General features: G+C 47.0%; 2 protein-coding genes and 1 pseudogene across 3 annotated transcripts; 1 reads left to right on the top strand and 2 right to left on the bottom strand.

Annotated features, from left to right (window-relative positions):
• The first annotated feature begins 2,758 nt into the window (after positions 1–2,758).
• On the top strand, positions 2,759–3,116 carry LOC124656612 (11 kDa late embryogenesis abundant protein-like). Its single transcript, XM_047195324.1, has one exon. The coding sequence runs from the start codon at positions 2,781–2,783 to the stop codon at positions 3,114–3,116; it is 336 nt and encodes a 111-aa protein (XP_047051280.1). The 5' UTR covers positions 2,759–2,780.
• A 4,544-nt stretch (positions 3,117–7,660) lies between these two features.
• Positions 7,661–10,680, bottom strand: LOC124654865 (annotated as a pseudogene).
• A 2,201-nt stretch (positions 10,681–12,881) lies between these two features.
• On the bottom strand, positions 12,882–18,275 carry LOC124651960 (protein EMSY-LIKE 3-like). 2 transcript variants are annotated; one of them, XM_047190979.1, is made up of 11 exons: positions 18,258–18,275; positions 18,064–18,163; positions 15,976–16,214; positions 15,763–15,872; positions 15,429–15,672; positions 15,126–15,350; positions 14,984–15,052; positions 13,981–14,223; positions 13,843–13,911; positions 13,706–13,769; positions 12,882–13,232 (listed from the first exon to the last, which is right to left on the bottom strand). In XM_047190979.1, the coding sequence occupies exons 2-11, from the start codon at positions 18,089–18,091 to the stop codon at positions 13,126–13,128; spliced, it is 1,398 nt and encodes a 465-aa protein (XP_047046935.1). In that variant the 5' UTR covers positions 18,092–18,163; positions 18,258–18,275; the 3' UTR covers positions 12,882–13,125. The 2 variants fall into 2 exon arrangements, with proteins under 2 accessions (XP_047046935.1, XP_047046936.1); XM_047190980.1 differs by lacking the exon at positions 12,882–13,232 and adding an exon at positions 13,334–13,606 and having other exon boundaries at positions 13,689–13,769.
• Between the last annotated feature and the right edge of the window lie 396 nt (positions 18,276–18,671).

Genomic DNA, 18,671 nt, shown 5'->3' with positions numbered 1-18,671 from the left:
AACAACACATAGGTAATAGATTGATAATCAACATAACATAGTATTCTCTATCCATCGGATCCCGACAAACACAACATATAGCATTACGGATAGATGATCTTGATCATGTTAGGCAGCTCACAAGATCCGACAATGAAGCACATAAGGAGAAGACGACCATCTAGCTACTGCTATGGACCCATAGTCCAGGGGTGAACTACTCACTCATCACTCCGGAGGCGACCATGGCGGTGAAGAGTCCTCCGGGAGATGATTCCCTCTCCGGCAGGGTGCCGGAGGCGATCTCCTGAATCCCCCGAGATGGGATTGGCGGCGGCGGTGTCTCTGGAAGGTTTTCCGTATCGTGGCTCTCGGTACTGGGGGTTTTGCGACGAAGACTTTAAGTAGGCGGAAGGGCAGGTCAGGGGGCCACACAAGGGACCCACACAACAGGGCCGCGCGGCCAGGGCCCAGGCCGCGCCGCCCTGGCGTGTCGTCGCCTCGTGGCCCCACTTCTTATCTCCTCCGGTCTTCTGGAAGCTTCGTGGAAAAATAGGACCCTGGGCATTGATTTCGTCCAATTCCGAGAATATTTCCTTACTAGGATTTCTGAAACCAAAAACAGCAGAAAACAACAACTGGCTCTTCGGCATCTCGTCAATAGGTTAGTGCCGGAAAATGCATAAATATGACATAAAGTATGCATAAAACATGTAGATATCATCAATAATGTGGCATGGAACATAAGAAATTATCGATACGTCGGAGACGTATCGGCGGGAACCTTCTTCCCGGGTTTCTCGCCCTCAACATCGTCACCGGGGTCATCGCCTCCGATCTTATAACGCAATGCGGTGCATACCGGGCATTCATTCAAATTCTCGTATTCACCGCGGTAGAGGATGCGGTCGTTGATGCATGCATGTATCTTCGTAACCTCTAAACCTAGAGGGCGGACAACCTTCTTTGCTTCGTACGTACTGGAGGGGCAACTCGTTATTCTTTGGAAACATATTCTTCAACATTTTCAGCAAGTTTTTAAATCCCGAGTCGGCTACACCTTCCCGTGCCTTCCATCTCGGCAAATCCAAGTGTGCAGCCCGACTTTTTCGGACCATTATCGCATCCCGAGTACAGCGACTTTTTGTGATCCTCTAACATGCGATCCAAATTCTCCCTCTCCTTTTCGGTTTCGCAGCGTCTCCGTGCATCGGCAATGGTCCGACCAAGATCATCGACAGGCTCATCACGTGCCTCTTCTTGATCACCTTCCCCTTCACCTTCCCCACCTTCGACATCCTCCATAAAAGTATCACCGAAATGATCAAGATAGTTGTCATCGATGATATCATCCCCTTCTTCATCTTCTTCCATTATAACCCCTCTTTCTCCATGCTTGGTCCAACAATTATAGCTTGGCATGAAACCATGCCGAATCAGGTGCGAGTGAACTTCCCTTGAGGAAGAGTAACCCTTCTGATTCTTACAGCCAACACATGGACGAGATAACAAAACCCCTCGCTTGTTCGCATTAGCCACTACGAGGAAATCTTTCAAACCCGTAGTGAATTCGCCGGAGAGTCGGTTAGCGTACATCCATTGCCGATTCATCTCGCATTATTATAATATAAAATATATAATTAACCATCATGCATTTGTTAAACTAAATAGAAATTAAACAATGAACTACACACATGCATATTTTATCAATGACACATATGAAAGGTTCAAGTTGATAACCGCGATCGAGGAGGAAAAAATAAATGAGGAAGCTCAAGTGTGGCTCCGGCACTTCATATCATGTTGGTTTCATGCTCTTGGGGCATTTCATCAAACACCTTGTGTGCATAAGAGGAGCCAAAAGCAAACCTACACCCCCTTGTGAAGTTTGTGAAGAGAAGTGGCGCCAAATGGCTAAGTGTCGTGGGCTGAATCGGTATATATAGGGAGGGGCTTTAGTCGCGGTTGTCCCGACCAACCGCGACTAAAGGCCTTTGGGCCGAGCTCGAGGATATTTAGTCGCGGTTGGCCTGGCCAACCACGACTAAAGCCCCTCCCGTCCACCAGCTGGCCACCGAGCACGCTGGGCCCAGGCCTTTGGTCGCGGTTCGCCTCCCGAACCGCGACTAAAGACCCCATTGGTCGCGGTTCCTATAGTTTCGCGACTAATGGGGCTGGACGGAAGCCCTTTTTCTACTAGTGGGGGGTCCTACGACGTAGTGCAATCTGGACGTTATCTTATGTCATTTATCTATGTTGTCGTGTGTAGGGGCACATCACCTGAACTTTGTTGCATGCCTTGCATGACTTGTACTTTCATTCTGGATCCTAAATCATTGCATTGTAATATTTAATATGACTTGTATTCGGTTGGGATTTTATTATTTTAAAGCTGGACTCTGCTCGAGCTTTCCGTCTCTTAGCTAGGCCTAGGTAAAGTATTTCCTCAACATTTCTTCAGTGCACAATTGAGACACGCAACGTATCTCATGAACATTGGAAAAGGTTATCATAATCATAATTCATAAATCATAACGCTGGAGCTTCTAAGCAAAACCAATTCATTCCTGTTACTTTCGAGAACCGATTCACCTTCCAGAGGCTGCAGCTTCTCCACCTCACCTCTCCTCACGGCCGTGCTGCTACAGTGGACGTGCCGACCAGGGAGGACACGCGTCCACCCTCGGTCCAGACGCCTGAGTATATGACTGCCATGGCACTATAAATTCGAACCGGCCAAGGCCATGGTAGATTTGTAGCGAGCTGAGAGAGGCAAGAGATCAACATCGAGGCAGAGCTCGATGATGCAGGGCGGGGAGAGCGCCGGTGGCGCGGCAAAAGAAGCGGCAGCGAACCTCGGCGCGTCAGCGTGGGCGGGCAAGGAGAAGACCGTGGCGGTGGTGCAGGAGCAGGTGGAGAAGGTGAAGGCGCACGACGACCCGGCCGGCCAGGCTGCCGCGGAGGCCAGGAAGGATGAGCGGTTCGAGGAGGTGGAGGCCGTCAAGCAGGAGGCCATACTCCACAACGCCGCCGTCGCCAAGAACGGCCGCGCGGCCGCCATCGTCGCTGACGAGACCGAGGCCCAAGCTGCCGCCGCCGCCGAGACGGAGGCCCGCGCCGTGGACGCGGAGGGCTAGCTACGTGCGTACGCCTGGTCGACCACTTTATCCGAGATCTCCTATTGTTTGTATATTTGTTCGATCGAGTGTTTGGCTTGGAGTGCTTCATCTTTGTTTTGATTATGGTTGAAAGATTGAGTTGCTGTATTGGAGATGGGATGCTTGTAGTTCCAACTTGTATGTGCAATGCGATATGAATATGATGATCCTCTGGTTCTTATGGACAGGTAGCTAGCAATTGGCAGGTGGATCAATGCCCGCGGTTTCACAAGAAATACAATACGAAATTGTGTTTGTTTTGTTTCCCTTTCATCTATTGATTAGCTACAGCCAACTTAACTTCATGTGCCTCGGTGAGGTCGGCAGGAGTACATCGCCGACAGTTGATTCGATCTGCATGCAATTGGTCCAAGAAAATGGACAGTAGGCCACCATGGTCCACGTACCCATCATAGCTCACGAGCCAGCGACTGCAAGTCGGCAGATCAGGCATGACGACGGTCGGGTCCCGGCGGTGTACCATCTCAGCCTCACTGCCAGCATCGATCATTGCGGCGAGCGGCTACATGTTCAGATTATCTCCACCAGCGCCTCCTAAATAGCGGCCATATGGAGATGCGTCAGCACTGCATTCTTCATTTGGGGTGCTTCTCCCACACCGGCGCTCTCTAAACTGGTAGTCCCGATAGATCATTTAAATTAAAAACTAAAAAAATGCATAGAAATTTGAATAGGTTTCGAATATAAAATTTGAGCCAACACATGGCTACCAAATTCGAATAGGTTTTCGAATATGAAGTTTGGGCCAACATACGGCCATCGAATCGCCGTCATAGTCCGGCCGTAAAAAAATAACTTCGGCTTCTAGGCCAAATGATCAGATGAACGGGGTCATGAGCGGGTCAACCTCGATGACGTCCTCATCATCGGTGAGCCCCGGTGGCAGCTCCATCGCTGGAACTGGATCCACGGGTGCCGGGAGAGGCATGAACATTGACGGTGCCGGCGAAGTCATGAACGTCAACGATGGCGGGGGGGGGTATGGACGCCGACGCAGCTCACGCCGCTAGCACCTCTTGGCCGATACGCTCGCGGTACATCTCGTGCCACGCCCTCGCCAATGGGTCCATCTTCGCCATGTCAGCCATCAAGATCTTGGATTCTTGAGACATCTTGGCCAACGAAAGTTGTGTTGCTTCGTTGGTGGCCTTCATGGTGGCGACGTGAGCTTCCATCCTCGTCGCCTCCACCTTTTCCCTCTCCAACTCAATCTTCATGTCTTGCTTTCTAGTATTGCCATCCATACGACGGCGGCTCTATCTGCCGCTACCTTGTTCTCCGTTGAGAAGGAGGATATCATCTTCTCGAGGGAGGCGTCCATGGCAGTCAATGTCGGCGCCGCATTCCTCTCGTCATTGGCCTTCTTTTTGCCAATGGGGCGCCCGGTGGAGGCACCGGCGGGATCAACCGGCCCATCTTCCCCGACGCCGTCCTTGTTGAGAGTGTGGCGGATGGCGTCCCATTTTTTGCAACCTTGTAGTTTGTTGAAGCAATGCATGAAGGGGAAATATGTGTCCTCATTTTGGCTCATGTTGAGAGCGTCGATCATCTAACAATGCATGATTCATTAACAAGATATATAACAAGATGGACATCATCAAATAGATATACTATGATGTATTATGAAATAGACATCATCAAATGGACATAGATCATACCCAATCCACCATCGTCTTGCCGCTCTCCTTCCAGATCTTAATCTTCTCATAGTAGCCATGGAACTTGCTATACGCTGCCTTGATGATGTTTCAACGGTGAGAGAGGGCGCCCTCGTTCCGGATCATGTTCATGGTGGCATACTCACCATAGTTCTTCTTCTCGTTGAATGAATCAAGGATGCGCTTGTAGTACTTGCCAGAGGATTGATTGGCGCCGGTAATGGGGCAAAAGCTCACTTGCTTCCACGCGTCGATGAGGCATTCATCCTCCAAAGAATTTCACCTAGGACCACGAGTGCCGCCGGTTCGCCTATTCCTCATCGTCGTTGTGGTCACGCCGGTGTCGGCGTCGATCAGCTCATCCTCCTCATCTTCGTCCTTGTAGAACTCTTCTTCATGGCGTATGAAGCTGGTGAGGATTTCGGCGCCGCCGGTAATCTACGCAACAAGTAACCTACTTTGAGTCGCCGGCGGTGTTTACGATGCACATAACACATAAAAAGGAAGGAAAGCTCACGTCATCATCGGCCATGGACACGCCGGACGCGCTACCGAACACCTCGTGGGTGCTCCTGCTCTCGTCAGTGAAGAGGGTGCAGGGGAGGCCGGTGCCGCCAGTCACATGGCCGTCGGTGCTTCCCGGGCAACGTAGATCGGGCGAGGAGTTCAGGTCGACGGAGAAGCGAAAGGCACCGCTGCCCCTCGGCGCTGAATCCAGCGAGAACGGCGCGTTGGGTTCGAAGGTCATGTCGCTGTTGGCGCACTAGGGGGAGTAGCGGGTACATCCCTCCATCTGCGACAAACGCATCTGCGAGAGTGATGGCCCCTCCGCGTACTACCCTGGCGACGAGGGTGAGCTCGAGAACCCATCGCCAAAGTTGCGGCCGGCGAGTTGCTGGCTCCATTTGGGCTGACCGCCGCCCAAGCTGAGGCACACTTTGGCAGCAGTCGCTCGCTGCTTTCGCGGCTTCGAGAGCGGCAATGTTGTACCTTTTTCAGTTGGCCGTCACCATGGAGCTGCGGCGTTTCTCCTCCTCTCATGCCTCCTGCGACATGTTCGCCGGCTTCTCCTTCGGCGGCACAGTGCGTGGCTTCGGTGGCAGCTTCGTCGGCGCCTTCGCTGACTTCACCAGAGCCTTTTTTCTTCGACGGCATGGTGGCGGCGAGGGTTTTTCGGGTTGGAGTCTAGATGGAAGATGGAGCGGCGGACGAGAGAAATGAGCAGCGAAGGGAAAGGGGTTTTGGGAAAAAGATGTATATTTTTAGGATGTATGGCTGATAGGTGGCTCCCACGTCCAAAATTATTCATGTCGCGAGGCGCCGGCGCGCCCGATCCACGCTCTTCGCGAAGGGCTGATACGGAGTTGCTGGCGGTTCTATTGGGCTCGAAATTGCGCCGGCGCTTTTTGGGGCGCGCCGGTGTGAACCCATTTTCGATGCCCAAAATGCTATTGAGGCTGCTATCGGGGGCACCGGTGGAGATGCTCTTGCCAAATTAAGTCGGCAGGAAACCAAACACGTAAACCCGTACCTCGAAGAAAACTTATTTTCAAAACGGTGACTTTTTTTTTGTAAAACCGGAGCAAAAGTATTGTCTTAATATATTGATTAAGAAGAAGTGTTTCGATGAGATAGTTCGGACCGAATAAAATACAAAACCAGGATTGCTCTCCCGGCATGATTTGACCCAAACGCTTCGCTTCCGTGGTAATCCACAAGCAGGCTTCCCTTATTGTTTTCTTCTAGGAGAACTAAAGGTGACATATGTTTGCTTTTGAAGACCCAAATCTTCCAAAGCGACAAGGAGGGTGACACTCGTCAGTTGGCACTCTGTCATGTTTCGCCACCAAAACTCAATAGAAAGACCACCCCATTGGTTTGGTTATATTAGATATCGGGATGCTCAACCATTTTTGAATGGAGCAAAGACAAACGGAGTATCTACACTCGACGAAGAGGTGCCACACCGATTTCATGGTTTGCTTGCAAAGGGAGCAAAGATCTCACAATTTGACCACCCACGGTTTTAGAGATGGTCAGCGGTCCATATGCGATTCTCAATCAAAACAGACTCCTGTTATTGCTTTCTTCGATCACAGTCAATCAATCAATCACCAGGCTATTATCATACATGAATCTGGGTTGTGGCTTGTGAGTTTGTCTGAGTTTAGGAAAGGGGGTTGTACTGGAGCAAACTAATTCATTACTCCAAACGAACAATTATGGCAAATGCATTTAAAAGATAGTCCAAATAGCTGATCCTCCTCCAACAAAAAAAAAGCTGTAGAAACCAACACCTAGCATGCGAGATCCGACAAGCTCGTACGCAACGGGAGCAACAAGCAATCAATGACACCAGGACAAAGTCCTGGTGAAGCTGCAACTGCTACTGGACAAATTATTTTAGGAGCTCCCACCGCTGCTTGCACTAGTGCCGTCCCGAGCAACAAGAATCTCGACGATCGAGTGAGACTACAGAGCCGCATGAGCACCACCTGCTCCTTCCTCCCACTCAGGCGCCAAAACCTTGCAACAGCAAAACAAGAACAAGTGGTAAGGTGTCGAGCGGATAGAGCACATTACAAGAAAGCAAAAATCCATTACATTGCACCATTCCAGTGCAGGGATTTGCCAAACATGTGCAAACGTGTTCTGTGGGTAGAGCGTAAAACTACATCGACACACTTGGGATAGTATGTCTATTTACAATGTATTCTTCCGAGTTCCGAGCACTACTTGTCTCAGCTTAGGACTGGATCCAAAACATCCCCAATCCTCATCAGTAAAGTGTTCTCAACAGAAAACAGTAAACCCTTTACATTGCGCAGTTGTAGCATCTCGCGGTCATCTGATCCTTTCAGATATGCCTTTCTTGGTAAGTTCAACAGTAACCTTTCTTATGTGGCTGATTTTCAAAAGATCTTCCCTGCATTCATTTGGGTTTCCCTTTTGCTGAAGCTTATTCAGGAGCTCTTCTGATGCTTCTTCCAGACGTAACTCCTCAAGGCATGTAAGGTGCTCGATGCCATGAGGGAGAATCTTTAGTTCTGGGCAATCTCTGAACACTAGCAATGCAAGGCATTGCATTGCACCCTCTTCAATTTCAGGTTGATTGAGGCGTGGTGCGTTATGCACGAACAGATACCGGGAGCTTTGGAAATGACCCTGCACAGAAGTGCAACTTCTTCCCCTCAAAAGCATCGATCAGCGCCAGGGAGCATAAATTACGCAGCATCAGCAGACCAGAAAATGAACCCTCGTCGATTTTGGAGAGTGAAAGGTGCAGCCGAGTGAGGCTATTGAGGTGGGACCAAGATGACAGAACTTGGGGCATTGATGTTTCCTCTAGTCTCCCTGCTAAAGCAAGCCAAGAAAGGGTTGGAGGTAAACATAGCCCTTCTAGGTGCAGCACCTCCTTCTGCCCCAGAACTGCGATTTCCAGATGAACAAGATGGTTCATCTTGATGATAGCATTGCTCAAGTTAGCAGAGTGTTCGGTTTTCACATTGGAGTCAGCAAATGTTCTTAGCTCTGTCAAAGCTCCGACTTCACACAGAATCTCTGAGCTTGCTTTCACAGATTGCAGCGCCTGCAGTGCTGTTAAGTTCCGTATTCCGTTTGGCACTTTAACTCCACCAAAAGGTTTAGCTTCCACTGCTCCAGGAACAGTACCTGCATACAGGTATCTCAACTTCTGAAGTTTTGCAATGTTCTTTGGTAGATACGACAGATCTGAGTTGACAGCATCCAAAACTTGTAAGTTCTGTAACCTTCCTATTGCTTCAGGTAGAATTCCAACAGCAGTGTCTCTTAGTCCCAAGTACCGCAGATTAAACAAGTTAAATACCTCATTAGGCAGCATTTTGATATCAGTACCTTCTAGATCCAATGTCGACAGCAAATGCGAAGAGGTTAGGATAGGCTTGAGCAGGTCAATATTGATATACCTCTCAAAAACATGGAGTGCACGCAAAGTTGTTGTACCAGACTGACCCAGGTGGCCAAGCTTCTCACTCTGGATCGATATCCGACGTGCGGCCTGTACAGAGGATGCTCCAGAGCCATCGTAAACTTTACCAAAGCATTCTTCCTTGGCTTTGTTGAGGGCAAGAAGGCGTATGACATCGTGCATCCGGCAACATTTCAACCGTCCAGCTCCATTCCTCCCCGCTACCTGTAGTAGACTCCGGTTCACAAGCTCAGTCAAGTACCCCTCTGCCACTTCCTCCAATGTTTTGTTCTCCTTCTCCCTGATGAATCCAGCAGCAATCCAGTGTCGCATTGCTTTCCTCCTCTTTATAGAATAATCTTCTGGCAATAATGCACAGTATAAGAAACAATTCTTCAAATCATATCGACGGTCCTCCAAGCTGACTTTCAGAATCATGTCAAGATCAGGGATCACATCTTTTGACAACTGCAGTTCTAAATCTCTGTACACATTTCCCCAATCAGTGGGTGTTGGTGGTTTGCATGACAGTAGGCGTCCTATGCATGCAATAGCAATAGGCAAGCCTTTGCACTTGCTCACAAATTTCTGAGCCAATTTCTGCAAGTCCAGAGGGCACGCTTTATCTTCAGCATTCCAAAAGGCTTCTCTGCAGAATAGTACCCAAGAGTGATAAGCTTCTAGCGGTTCCAGGTGAAGCACGCAATTTGCGCTTGCCAGTACTGATACTTCATAATTTCTTGATGTGAACACAATCCGCCCAGGACAACCAGTAGGAAAGACATTTCTTATGTATGCCCACACTTCCGCAGTCCAAACATCATCCAAAACTATCATGTATTTCTTACCCTGGAGGTAGTTATGCATGGTCAAACCTAGGCTTCTCTCCTCCATGCTAGCGACATCACCTGTCACACCCAACTCTCCAGCAATCTTCTTCAACAGCTCCTCCAGGTGGCAATTCTTTGACACGGTTATCCATGCAGCAGTATCAAAGTCCACTTTCACAGTGTTGTACACATGAGCAACCAAAGTGGTTTTCCCTACACCAGGCATGCCCCAAACTGTGACGATTTTGCTCCTCTGTTCCGAGTCACCTATCAACCACTGTATCAGCTTCTCCTGGTTCTCCTTATTCCCCACAAAATCCTCCTCCCTAGTAAAATGCAATGCCTGATTGGTAGGTTTGGCATGAGAAGCACTGCCTCCAGGGCACTTGACTGTCTCTGTCATGGCGTAATCTTTCTTCCTCTGCTTAACACCTCGAAGCCTGCCCTTGATGTCTTGCAGCTTATGTGCTAGACGCCACCAAGCGTTGGCATGCTTGATCCTCTTCTTCATCTTTGCAGCGAATCCTCCATGCTTGTCCTCCAGCTTGTAGGTGAACTCGTCGACAACATCCTCGATTTCGAAAGCCAGGCCCCTGATTTTCCTCACAAAGATGCCAGTCGTCTCGTCGGTGTCCTTGAACCGCTCCGCCTCTCGCAGATAGGCCTGTATGCTCTCAAGCTCCTCCTTGGCTTCACGGATCTCGCGGAAAAGACCCCTGAGAGCATATGCTTCCTTGCAGAATAGCGATGTGCCAAAGGCTTCTCCCTCACTAGCCAAAGCCTTGCCGAGCTTGCCTATCAGCAATCCTACAACAGCTTCCGCCATGGTAATCCTCTGTCTGTCCAGGATGTGAAGAGTAGGTTTGCTCGTGTTCTGGCCTTCTGGATGGTTGTATTCTTTGAGTGTACAGGCGTTCAACTAGCTCGCTAGTGTACTAGACTAAACTCAAATCAGCAGCCATAGGCAAGGCGTTCACATGCTACACAAACCCAAAGACATCCAGTAGTGATAAGCAACTGAAGATATTTCGAAAAGAAGAGATAAGCAAATGAACATGATTAGGAAGGAGATTTTTTATGTTATCCTAAAGTGAGCATGCTGTAAAGTAGCACTCACAATATAATATCCACCGCATTTGGGAGTTCAAAGGTGACCCTTTTGCCTCGCTGGAGTTGTGTGTATGTTGAACCATGCAGAAGCTTTTTAATTAAGACCAGGAATATTTGCAAAAGATCCTCTCCAAAATAAATCGATGACAAAAGAACAACCATACACTGACTACCCAATGATGGTCTCCACCTTGTACAAAGCAATGTCTTCTTGGGTGAGGAAGGACACGTCTCACTTGGTTTAGGATCTCATGCTTCTGATGTGTTCCTTCCAAACAACATTCATAACACCTATAAAAGGCTTGGTGCTGAATCCTTGGGAGTTTTCTTCTTTCCCATTACCAGGAATCCAAGCCATTGCATATTAATTTCACAGTTATAGAAATGCAAACCTGACGTCCCTGCAGTAAGCTACTGCCTCCACTGCAAAGTGTATATTATCAATGATACAGCTATTAGAGAAAGGGACTTTGGTCCCTCATCAGACCTGAAACGGTTTGATGGATGAAGTGGCACTGATTTTGCGCACATGGTAGCACACTCAACAAAAAAACTTTGAATAATCAGGAAAACTAATAATGTATTCTTTTTTTTAAGAATAATAATGTATTCTTTTTAAAAGAAAGTCACACCTAGCCAATCGCCACCCCGAGCTGCCAGCCTCCGCGTCTTTTACACGGTCGCTTACACCTCGAGTATCTCCCTGTCTTGGAGACTACTTCTAGATTTGTGACTGGACTCGGTATCAATAGTTAAATAGGAGTACCTTTGAATCACACATTAGTGACTGCTACCATATCCCAAATTACCATTTATTTTATTTATTAGTTTACCTAGTTAGAGGAATTCAGTTAAATCGCAGAATAAACTTGACATTGCAGTTCCGCATTCATGGCCAAGAAGGCTCTAATTAGAGACTGGAGGAGTGTCATGTATATGCACCTTGCCACCTGTTGTAGAGTTACTCTTGAGAGGATCTCCTGCATTTTTCTTCTTCGTCTTTCTTCCTTTCTAGGTTTTCTGGTTTCCAGCACTGCTACTTGCTTTGTAGATAAAATTTCGGTAACTGCTACTGAAAATGGTTCAGGCCAGCATTTTGCCGGCCTTAGATCCCTCTGAAAAAATCAGCTGCAGTTCGGCGTTGGAAAGAAGAAAGAACATTCCCGGCATACCTAATTCGAAAGAAAAGAAATCAGGCTTCAAAATCGATGAGTACACCACTAGACTGGTTTGGGTTTGCTGCAACATCATCCCAAACAATAAGATGCCTGGCAGATGCATATCTACTGGGAAAGTTTATAAGAGCGTCTCTCATGTTTTTCCAGCTCTCTACAAATTGTGCCAACAACTTACAAGAAACCTAGAAAATAGCTCACTATTCAAGAATGAAATGGGAGATTATTTGTGAAACTGACTGTCTTGTCGCTGCTTCGGCTATTGACAGGAATCCTGGAACCGGGATTTATCACAGCTGCTGCCAGATTACTCAGTCGACGTCTAAGCTGCCCTAGCATCGGCGTGTCGGCTCTTCGGTTGTTTGTATTAACAGAGCCTGTAATCATGTTGCTCATAGTCTGGCTAGTAGTGCTAGAGTTAACAACTCTGTAGGTTTCTGGTTGGGAGCTGTCCCAGCAGATATTGAACCCCTCCTGCAGGAGGATTGTAATGTGTTGATGGATCAAAAAGCTACTGCTATAAGCAAAAAAAAAAAAATGGAGATTGTACCACCCGACATGGCCGCGGACCTGGGCTCTAGGCTGTATGCGCCGTGTTCCATCAAGAAACTCATGTTTTTCATGGATTATTATGAAAGGAGTATGCCTTAATCCATTGTTTTTCATTATATTTTCTCTAGCTGTCTGAATGTTTGATGCTAATTAATGGTAGAATTGCAGCTTCACTATTCAATAGACTTGGCATACATTTATGTTTTAATAAAGTGTTGTGATGTTACAATGAGATCACAGTTTCAGAAATTTGCATCCTTGTGGTGAATGAAGACTTTGCCTCCTTTGAACGGTATCAATCAGTAACCAGGCTATTACTGTGCAAATATCGTGCACATAGGACTTGGTCTGTTTTGCTGTAGATTTTAACATGGTCACATAAGTATGTATGTTAAAATACAATTTCTGAATAAACATGTTAGTAATAACTTGAAAAGGAACAAATCAAATGTTGAAGTCAATGAATTACTAATGCACTGATATTAGATCACTTGTGCAATAACAAGAACGACAATAGCTCCACAGAGCAGCTTTACAACACGTTAAGCGGTTCTACCAAAAAAAGGCAAAAAAATGTTTCCCTCTCAAAACCAGATGGTCTGAACCTAGAGCTAAGTTTTAAATAAACATCAGCTTAAGATTTTACAACAGGGCAGGCTTCTAATGACTTGTGTATACATGTTCAGCAACTGTTTATGAGGCAGCCATGTGGTCGCCATCAACGGCCATAGCATCTGCATAGTTGGCTTGATGCTGGCTCCCGGTGTACGGCGCCATCCTTCGGCCTCGGTTGCGCTCATCTGTTCCCACCAAAAGAAATGAGTGCCAAACATGACAGGGTGTCAAAAGTACACAGCTACAAGACATTTATAAAGTTGATCATTGCTGTGTGGAAATGCAGGATTGACCTCATATCTCTGACATGGCCATGTAGCAGGAACGCTATCTACAAATGGACATTCTGGAGAACTGTCCATTGTATTACAAGGATCCTACATCTCTAAAGTGGAAACTCGGTATAATCATATACCAAGTATAGTGAATACAAAGAAAGATGGGAATACACCCATGACAGCCAAAACTGATCCCATGTTAAGGGTAATCGTCCTAAATAGGAAATAGTCTTAAGAGCTTTCTGAAACATCAGAAAGATCCTCCCATTTTGTCTAGGAACTCCTGTAGCTGGATTCCCCGGAACCACAAGAATCCTTAGAATGGGATTCCAACTCAGCACCTTTTGTTTTGAGATTTTGAGAAATGATTCAGTATTTACCGCTTTCGCCATCTGATGCCTCAGCAAGCCTTGCAATCGCATCAATCAACGATTGCTCTTGATCCTGCAAGCATTGCTTATTAGTCAAAACCAAAAGCTTCCTGATCAAATAAGGAATGTGTATATTCGAGCTTTACCTTCAGCGCTTTCTTGGCCTTATCTACCTCCACGGGATCAGGGTGACTAACACTAAAAACCCTCTCCACCTATGTGAGATGTACAAGGTTAGCTGATATTTATGATCAGAGCAGCTAGCAAACTTTCTTCAAACTAACCTCCTTTATGAGGCTCTCGGTGTGAAGTATATCAATGTCATCAGAACTTCTCTTTCCAACACCATTTTGCGAACGTGGAAAGTCCTTTCTCGAGATAGTCTTCTGGGATCCTCTCCCCCTACCAGTACCTGGCGTGGACATACCACGGCTAGTTGATTTCTTACCCCCGCTACCCTGAGCACCACGACCCCCCAGATATAACCCTGGATCACCGTCTTTCCATATTATGTCATCAGGTTTCATCTGTACTCGAGGCCCAAGGAACTGTCAGTAATCAAGTGTTTCTGCACACAAACATTGTAAGGCATGTGCAAAATACAATAACAATGGTGAAACGCTATGATGTTGCTTACACATTCCCTTGCCTAACGAAAAACATTTGCTTAGAATCTGAATCTAGCTATCAGTTCCTGATAACTGAACCAGAGTACCAGACTATGTTCTACAAACTTGGCACAATTTTCAAGGGAAACCATAGAAGTCACAAGCTGTTATCAAAATATGTGCCCAAAATTTGGCAAGAAAGTGGTCATGCGCTAACTGGCTGGTAGTCCTAGCAGCACACTAGTGGCAATCAGAACCACCATATCAAATGGCTTAAATTTCGTAAATATAAGTTGGCACACTTTGCTACAGTAACACAACCCAATTACTTATCCCAATAGATCAGTTCCATTACCTTAGTTCACTAATACAGGCCCATTTTACAGAAGAGATGTGGGTGCAGATCACATGGCCAAGTTGGCAATGTACCATCAACTAAAACTGGATTAGTTCTTATTGAAAAGTCAAAAGATCAAGATTATTCATGCTAATGTTCCTTGGTAGTTGTTTTGAAAGCTAATCCTGCATAACCATGTAATCTTATTTGCCATCATGCTTGCACCTAAAAAAATTTACTACACAAATGGTTTTTCTAGGGCCAACATTGAAGACAATAAAACCGAGAAGTACGGAAATGTGAAGAATTATCAGAATGTCCACATAAAAAATGGTCGTGTACCTCTTTAAAATCAACCCACTCCCAGGTCTCGTTAGCTGTATTTATGTCATAAACTAGTGCATAAAGGCCCTGCAATGGAATCCCTCAGAAAAGCTGGGACTTGGATTAACAAAACAGTGATCCTAATGAGCTAAAAGCACACCTTTTCTGCGTTGTAATCAGTTATAGTTGCTTCATAGAAACTGTTATCTTCGGGCCATCGAGTCATGACTCTTTGGTTAATTAATGGATCAAGATGCTGTCCTTGTGAAGGTTCAGGAGCAGGAGGGCGACCAGGAAAATTTCTGTTCATCTGTGGTCCCCTTCCGCTGGGACCTGCTGAAGATGGCACAGACTTGAGTGCAGAGCCCCCTGGTATCTTCTGGCCCTGGAAGTACATGAAATTCCATCAAGAAATAAAACAAACAATTTTTTTCTTAAGAGAAGTAATGAAATATATGCTTACTGGCTTTGTCTTTTTGCCTTTATTAGGGCCTGGCAGGAATCCCTTTTTAGCTGAAGATGAAGGTTGTGCCGGAGCCATCTGTTGTGGATGCATTACAGGAGGTGGTGCAGCTAGGGGAGGAACTGATTGGGATATTTTTTGCCTCTTACGACTGGAGGTGGTAGGGCTAGGGGCAGGATCATGATGTACAGGCTGAGGATTATTGGGTATGCTTGCCTGGTGGCCTCCTGCTGATCTCCATTCCCTTAATTTGAATGAAGGCAGGAATTTAGGGTGCTGGAAACATAAAAATATGAACATTGTAGAGAATGGCGAAAATATTTGTCTAATCTACCTTATGCTGCGAATAATATCATCTACATTGACCCTGTTTAGCACCTCCCTGTGTTCTTTGTCTGATACCCTTAGCTCCTTCCTAAGTTCGGTTATCAGACTCTCCTTCTCCTACAAAAAAGATAAAGTTGATCTAAGGTTAGCTTTGAGAAACAACATATGATACTTTAGCACTAACACCTGAATGAACAGGCACAAGTTTAGTGTCACCAACCCATGTGAGGGCATCAGACTGAGCTTTAAAAGCACGAAGAACTGAACAATATGCTTCTTGCTCAAGCTGTTGAATTTGTGTTTCCATATCGGTCTGTGCTCTAGGGTATGAACTAGCAGGAGCTATAGCCCTTCCATTGCCACTGACAGGAACAATAGCTCTTCCATTACCACTGACACGCCCACTTCCTCTTATACCCCTATTATTCGGATATGATGGTGGAAGATCATCATCAGTTCCTATAAATCACACACAAGTTGAGGAACCAGCAATTAGTGCAAATTGTAGAACTGTCCCTATATCAGCTTTACAACAGAAAAATATCCACACTTGCTCACATAGTAGCAGAAAGCAGTTCATATTGTTTTTATGAGTATGACAAGTAAGACTGGTCCATGATGTTCAAGGAATTAACATAAAACAGAATCGAAAAGCATGATGTTCACTAAGTCCAACAATCTGTTAGCAACTTGCACTAGAGGCAGTTATAGAGATGAATGATAATTACATTTCTTCATGTTCATGTTTTTTTATAATATGTTCCTCAAATAATATCAATAATATTGACTGACATGAGACTTGTTTGTAAAGTTATTTATCTTTTTCCTAGTTATTCTCGGTGTCCCCATGTTAAGTCCGATCGCATGCACAGGGGCTTCGCATGCACAGGGGCTTCACATGGGTGAGCCCCTCGACAGCCCTAGCCATGACCCACAATCATGTGAGCCCACTACGGGCCTTCTCCGTGTGCTCTTTCGCCTATACTTAAAAGGATACCGTGGTGTTTCTATAACTCTTAAGGGAGTCTTCAGCATTCACCCAAGTCATCTATCCACTTCCCACGAAGATCCATCGCATTGATGTGAATGTGATACATGGTGTTATTACCCATTTGGGCGGATACCTTGGGAGGCATTGTCTCTGTGCTAGGATGACTCTCTACTTCCTAGATTAGCCACGAGGAGATAATAGGATTGTGACCACGATCAGACGTTTTTACAGATAATGCTTCTATTACACCGTCTCTCGTGGTACACCTGTGATCTGCAGGTTTTGGAGTCCTGTAACGCAGTAGAAACTCTTCAAATTACGCTCTAGTGGCATACAAGTTCCCTACACTATATTATAGACTACAGGCCACTATCATGTTCTTCAAAGAGCTCTATGTGCCTCTTGTGTATTCCTTATCCTTCATTTTGTTCGTGCATAAGATACCAGTGCGACTCATACTAACTTTGATTTGTAAAGTATAATTAGATCTGTTAATCACAAAATAATTTCCTAGAAGTGCAAATGCAATGCAAAGAGAGGTTGGGGCTTTGTGCATGCAGTGCAGCACTGGGAAGAATGACCAACCAGGTGAAGCAGAAGGGTATATTCGTGTACTGGTTTGAGGCTCAAGTGAATTCATGTTGCAATAACCCCCTTACAAGACAAACTTATATATGGTTGATAATCAAACTCTAGGGCAAACCTAGATAAGGGTTTGCTATCTTAGGGAAATTTCACAGAGGCATCGCAGCTTTACAATTATCTCATTCAGCTATACCCACAGCCCAAAGGTAACCAATTGACACCAAACCAATCGAACGCATAGCCCACCTCTATGTGATACAGTGTTTGCCCAAGCAAGCCAAGAGAGCACAACTCCCTGTCGCACAGGCCCGTGACGAACAGCGGCCAAACCCCTGAACACATTCAGACTACGCAAACTTTAGCAAACCATACCCAGCTCACCACCATGTACCTACACAATTGAGAACATTCCAGGGCAACAACCTGAGCGAGAAATCCCCATAAAACCCTACCCGTGGGGAAAAGCTCAAATATTTCCCCAGGCAAGCCCACGGCAGGCCTAACCCTAACCTGCCACGACGCAATCCCAAGCCCTAGCTCACGCCGAGAAATCGCGCCCTAAAACCTCACGAACGCACCACAAAAACGCGGTCTTTCGTCCCCCTCACGCACAAATCCCTCTCCCCGAGCAATTCGCGTGCAGGAGCAGGCAGCTGAAGCAAGCAAGAACCCTAGAATTCGAAACCCTAGCACGAGGAAGCGGAGCGGAGCAACAGACAGTCCCCCACTCACCGCTGCTGTCGGAGGGCCCGTACTCCATGGCGGCTCGCCGCGGCGCACCCACCGGCGGAGAAACGCGACGCGAGCTCCGCCGAGCTAGCCCAAGAAAATCCTGCAACGAGGCGGAGAAGAGGAGAGTCAGCCCTCGCAAGCTCCGAACGGGGAGCTCCAGGCGGCGGGCGGGCGCGGATCCGAGGCCGGCTCACCTCGGGCGGCGGAATCGCGCGGCGAGCCGGCGGAATCCGGCGAGATTTGGGGGCAGGCGGGGCGGTCCGACCGAGTGGGGAAGGAGGACGGAGTGCTACCAGGTCGGGCGATTCTTCCTTCCCGAGAGAGAGGAAAAAAAACGTGGGGGTAGAAGAGCGAGAGGGGGAAATAGTAGGGGGGTAAACGGAAATTGGACGGACGTGCTCCGGATCTTCTACGCGTGGATGATGGACGGCTTGGCGTGCCTGTGTGGTTATTTGATGACGGGGACGTTGCTGCTGTGTGATGATCATGTCATGAGAGACGCCCGATCCTGTGTCAGTGCACGGACGATTGGACCCTGACCCAATTGTGCATGTAACATCCGCTGCTATCGTGCCGAGTTGCAGTGTCACTTATGAACACGTGGTTAT

The sequence above is a fragment of the Lolium rigidum genome, chromosome 5, assembly GCF_022539505.1.
Source record: "Lolium rigidum isolate FL_2022 chromosome 5, APGP_CSIRO_Lrig_0.1, whole genome shotgun sequence".
NCBI classification, from domain to species: Eukaryota; Viridiplantae; Streptophyta; class Magnoliopsida; order Poales; family Poaceae; genus Lolium; species Lolium rigidum.
The sequence above is the reverse complement of the archived record's forward strand: the minus strand, read 5'-3'. Positions and strand labels throughout refer to the sequence as shown.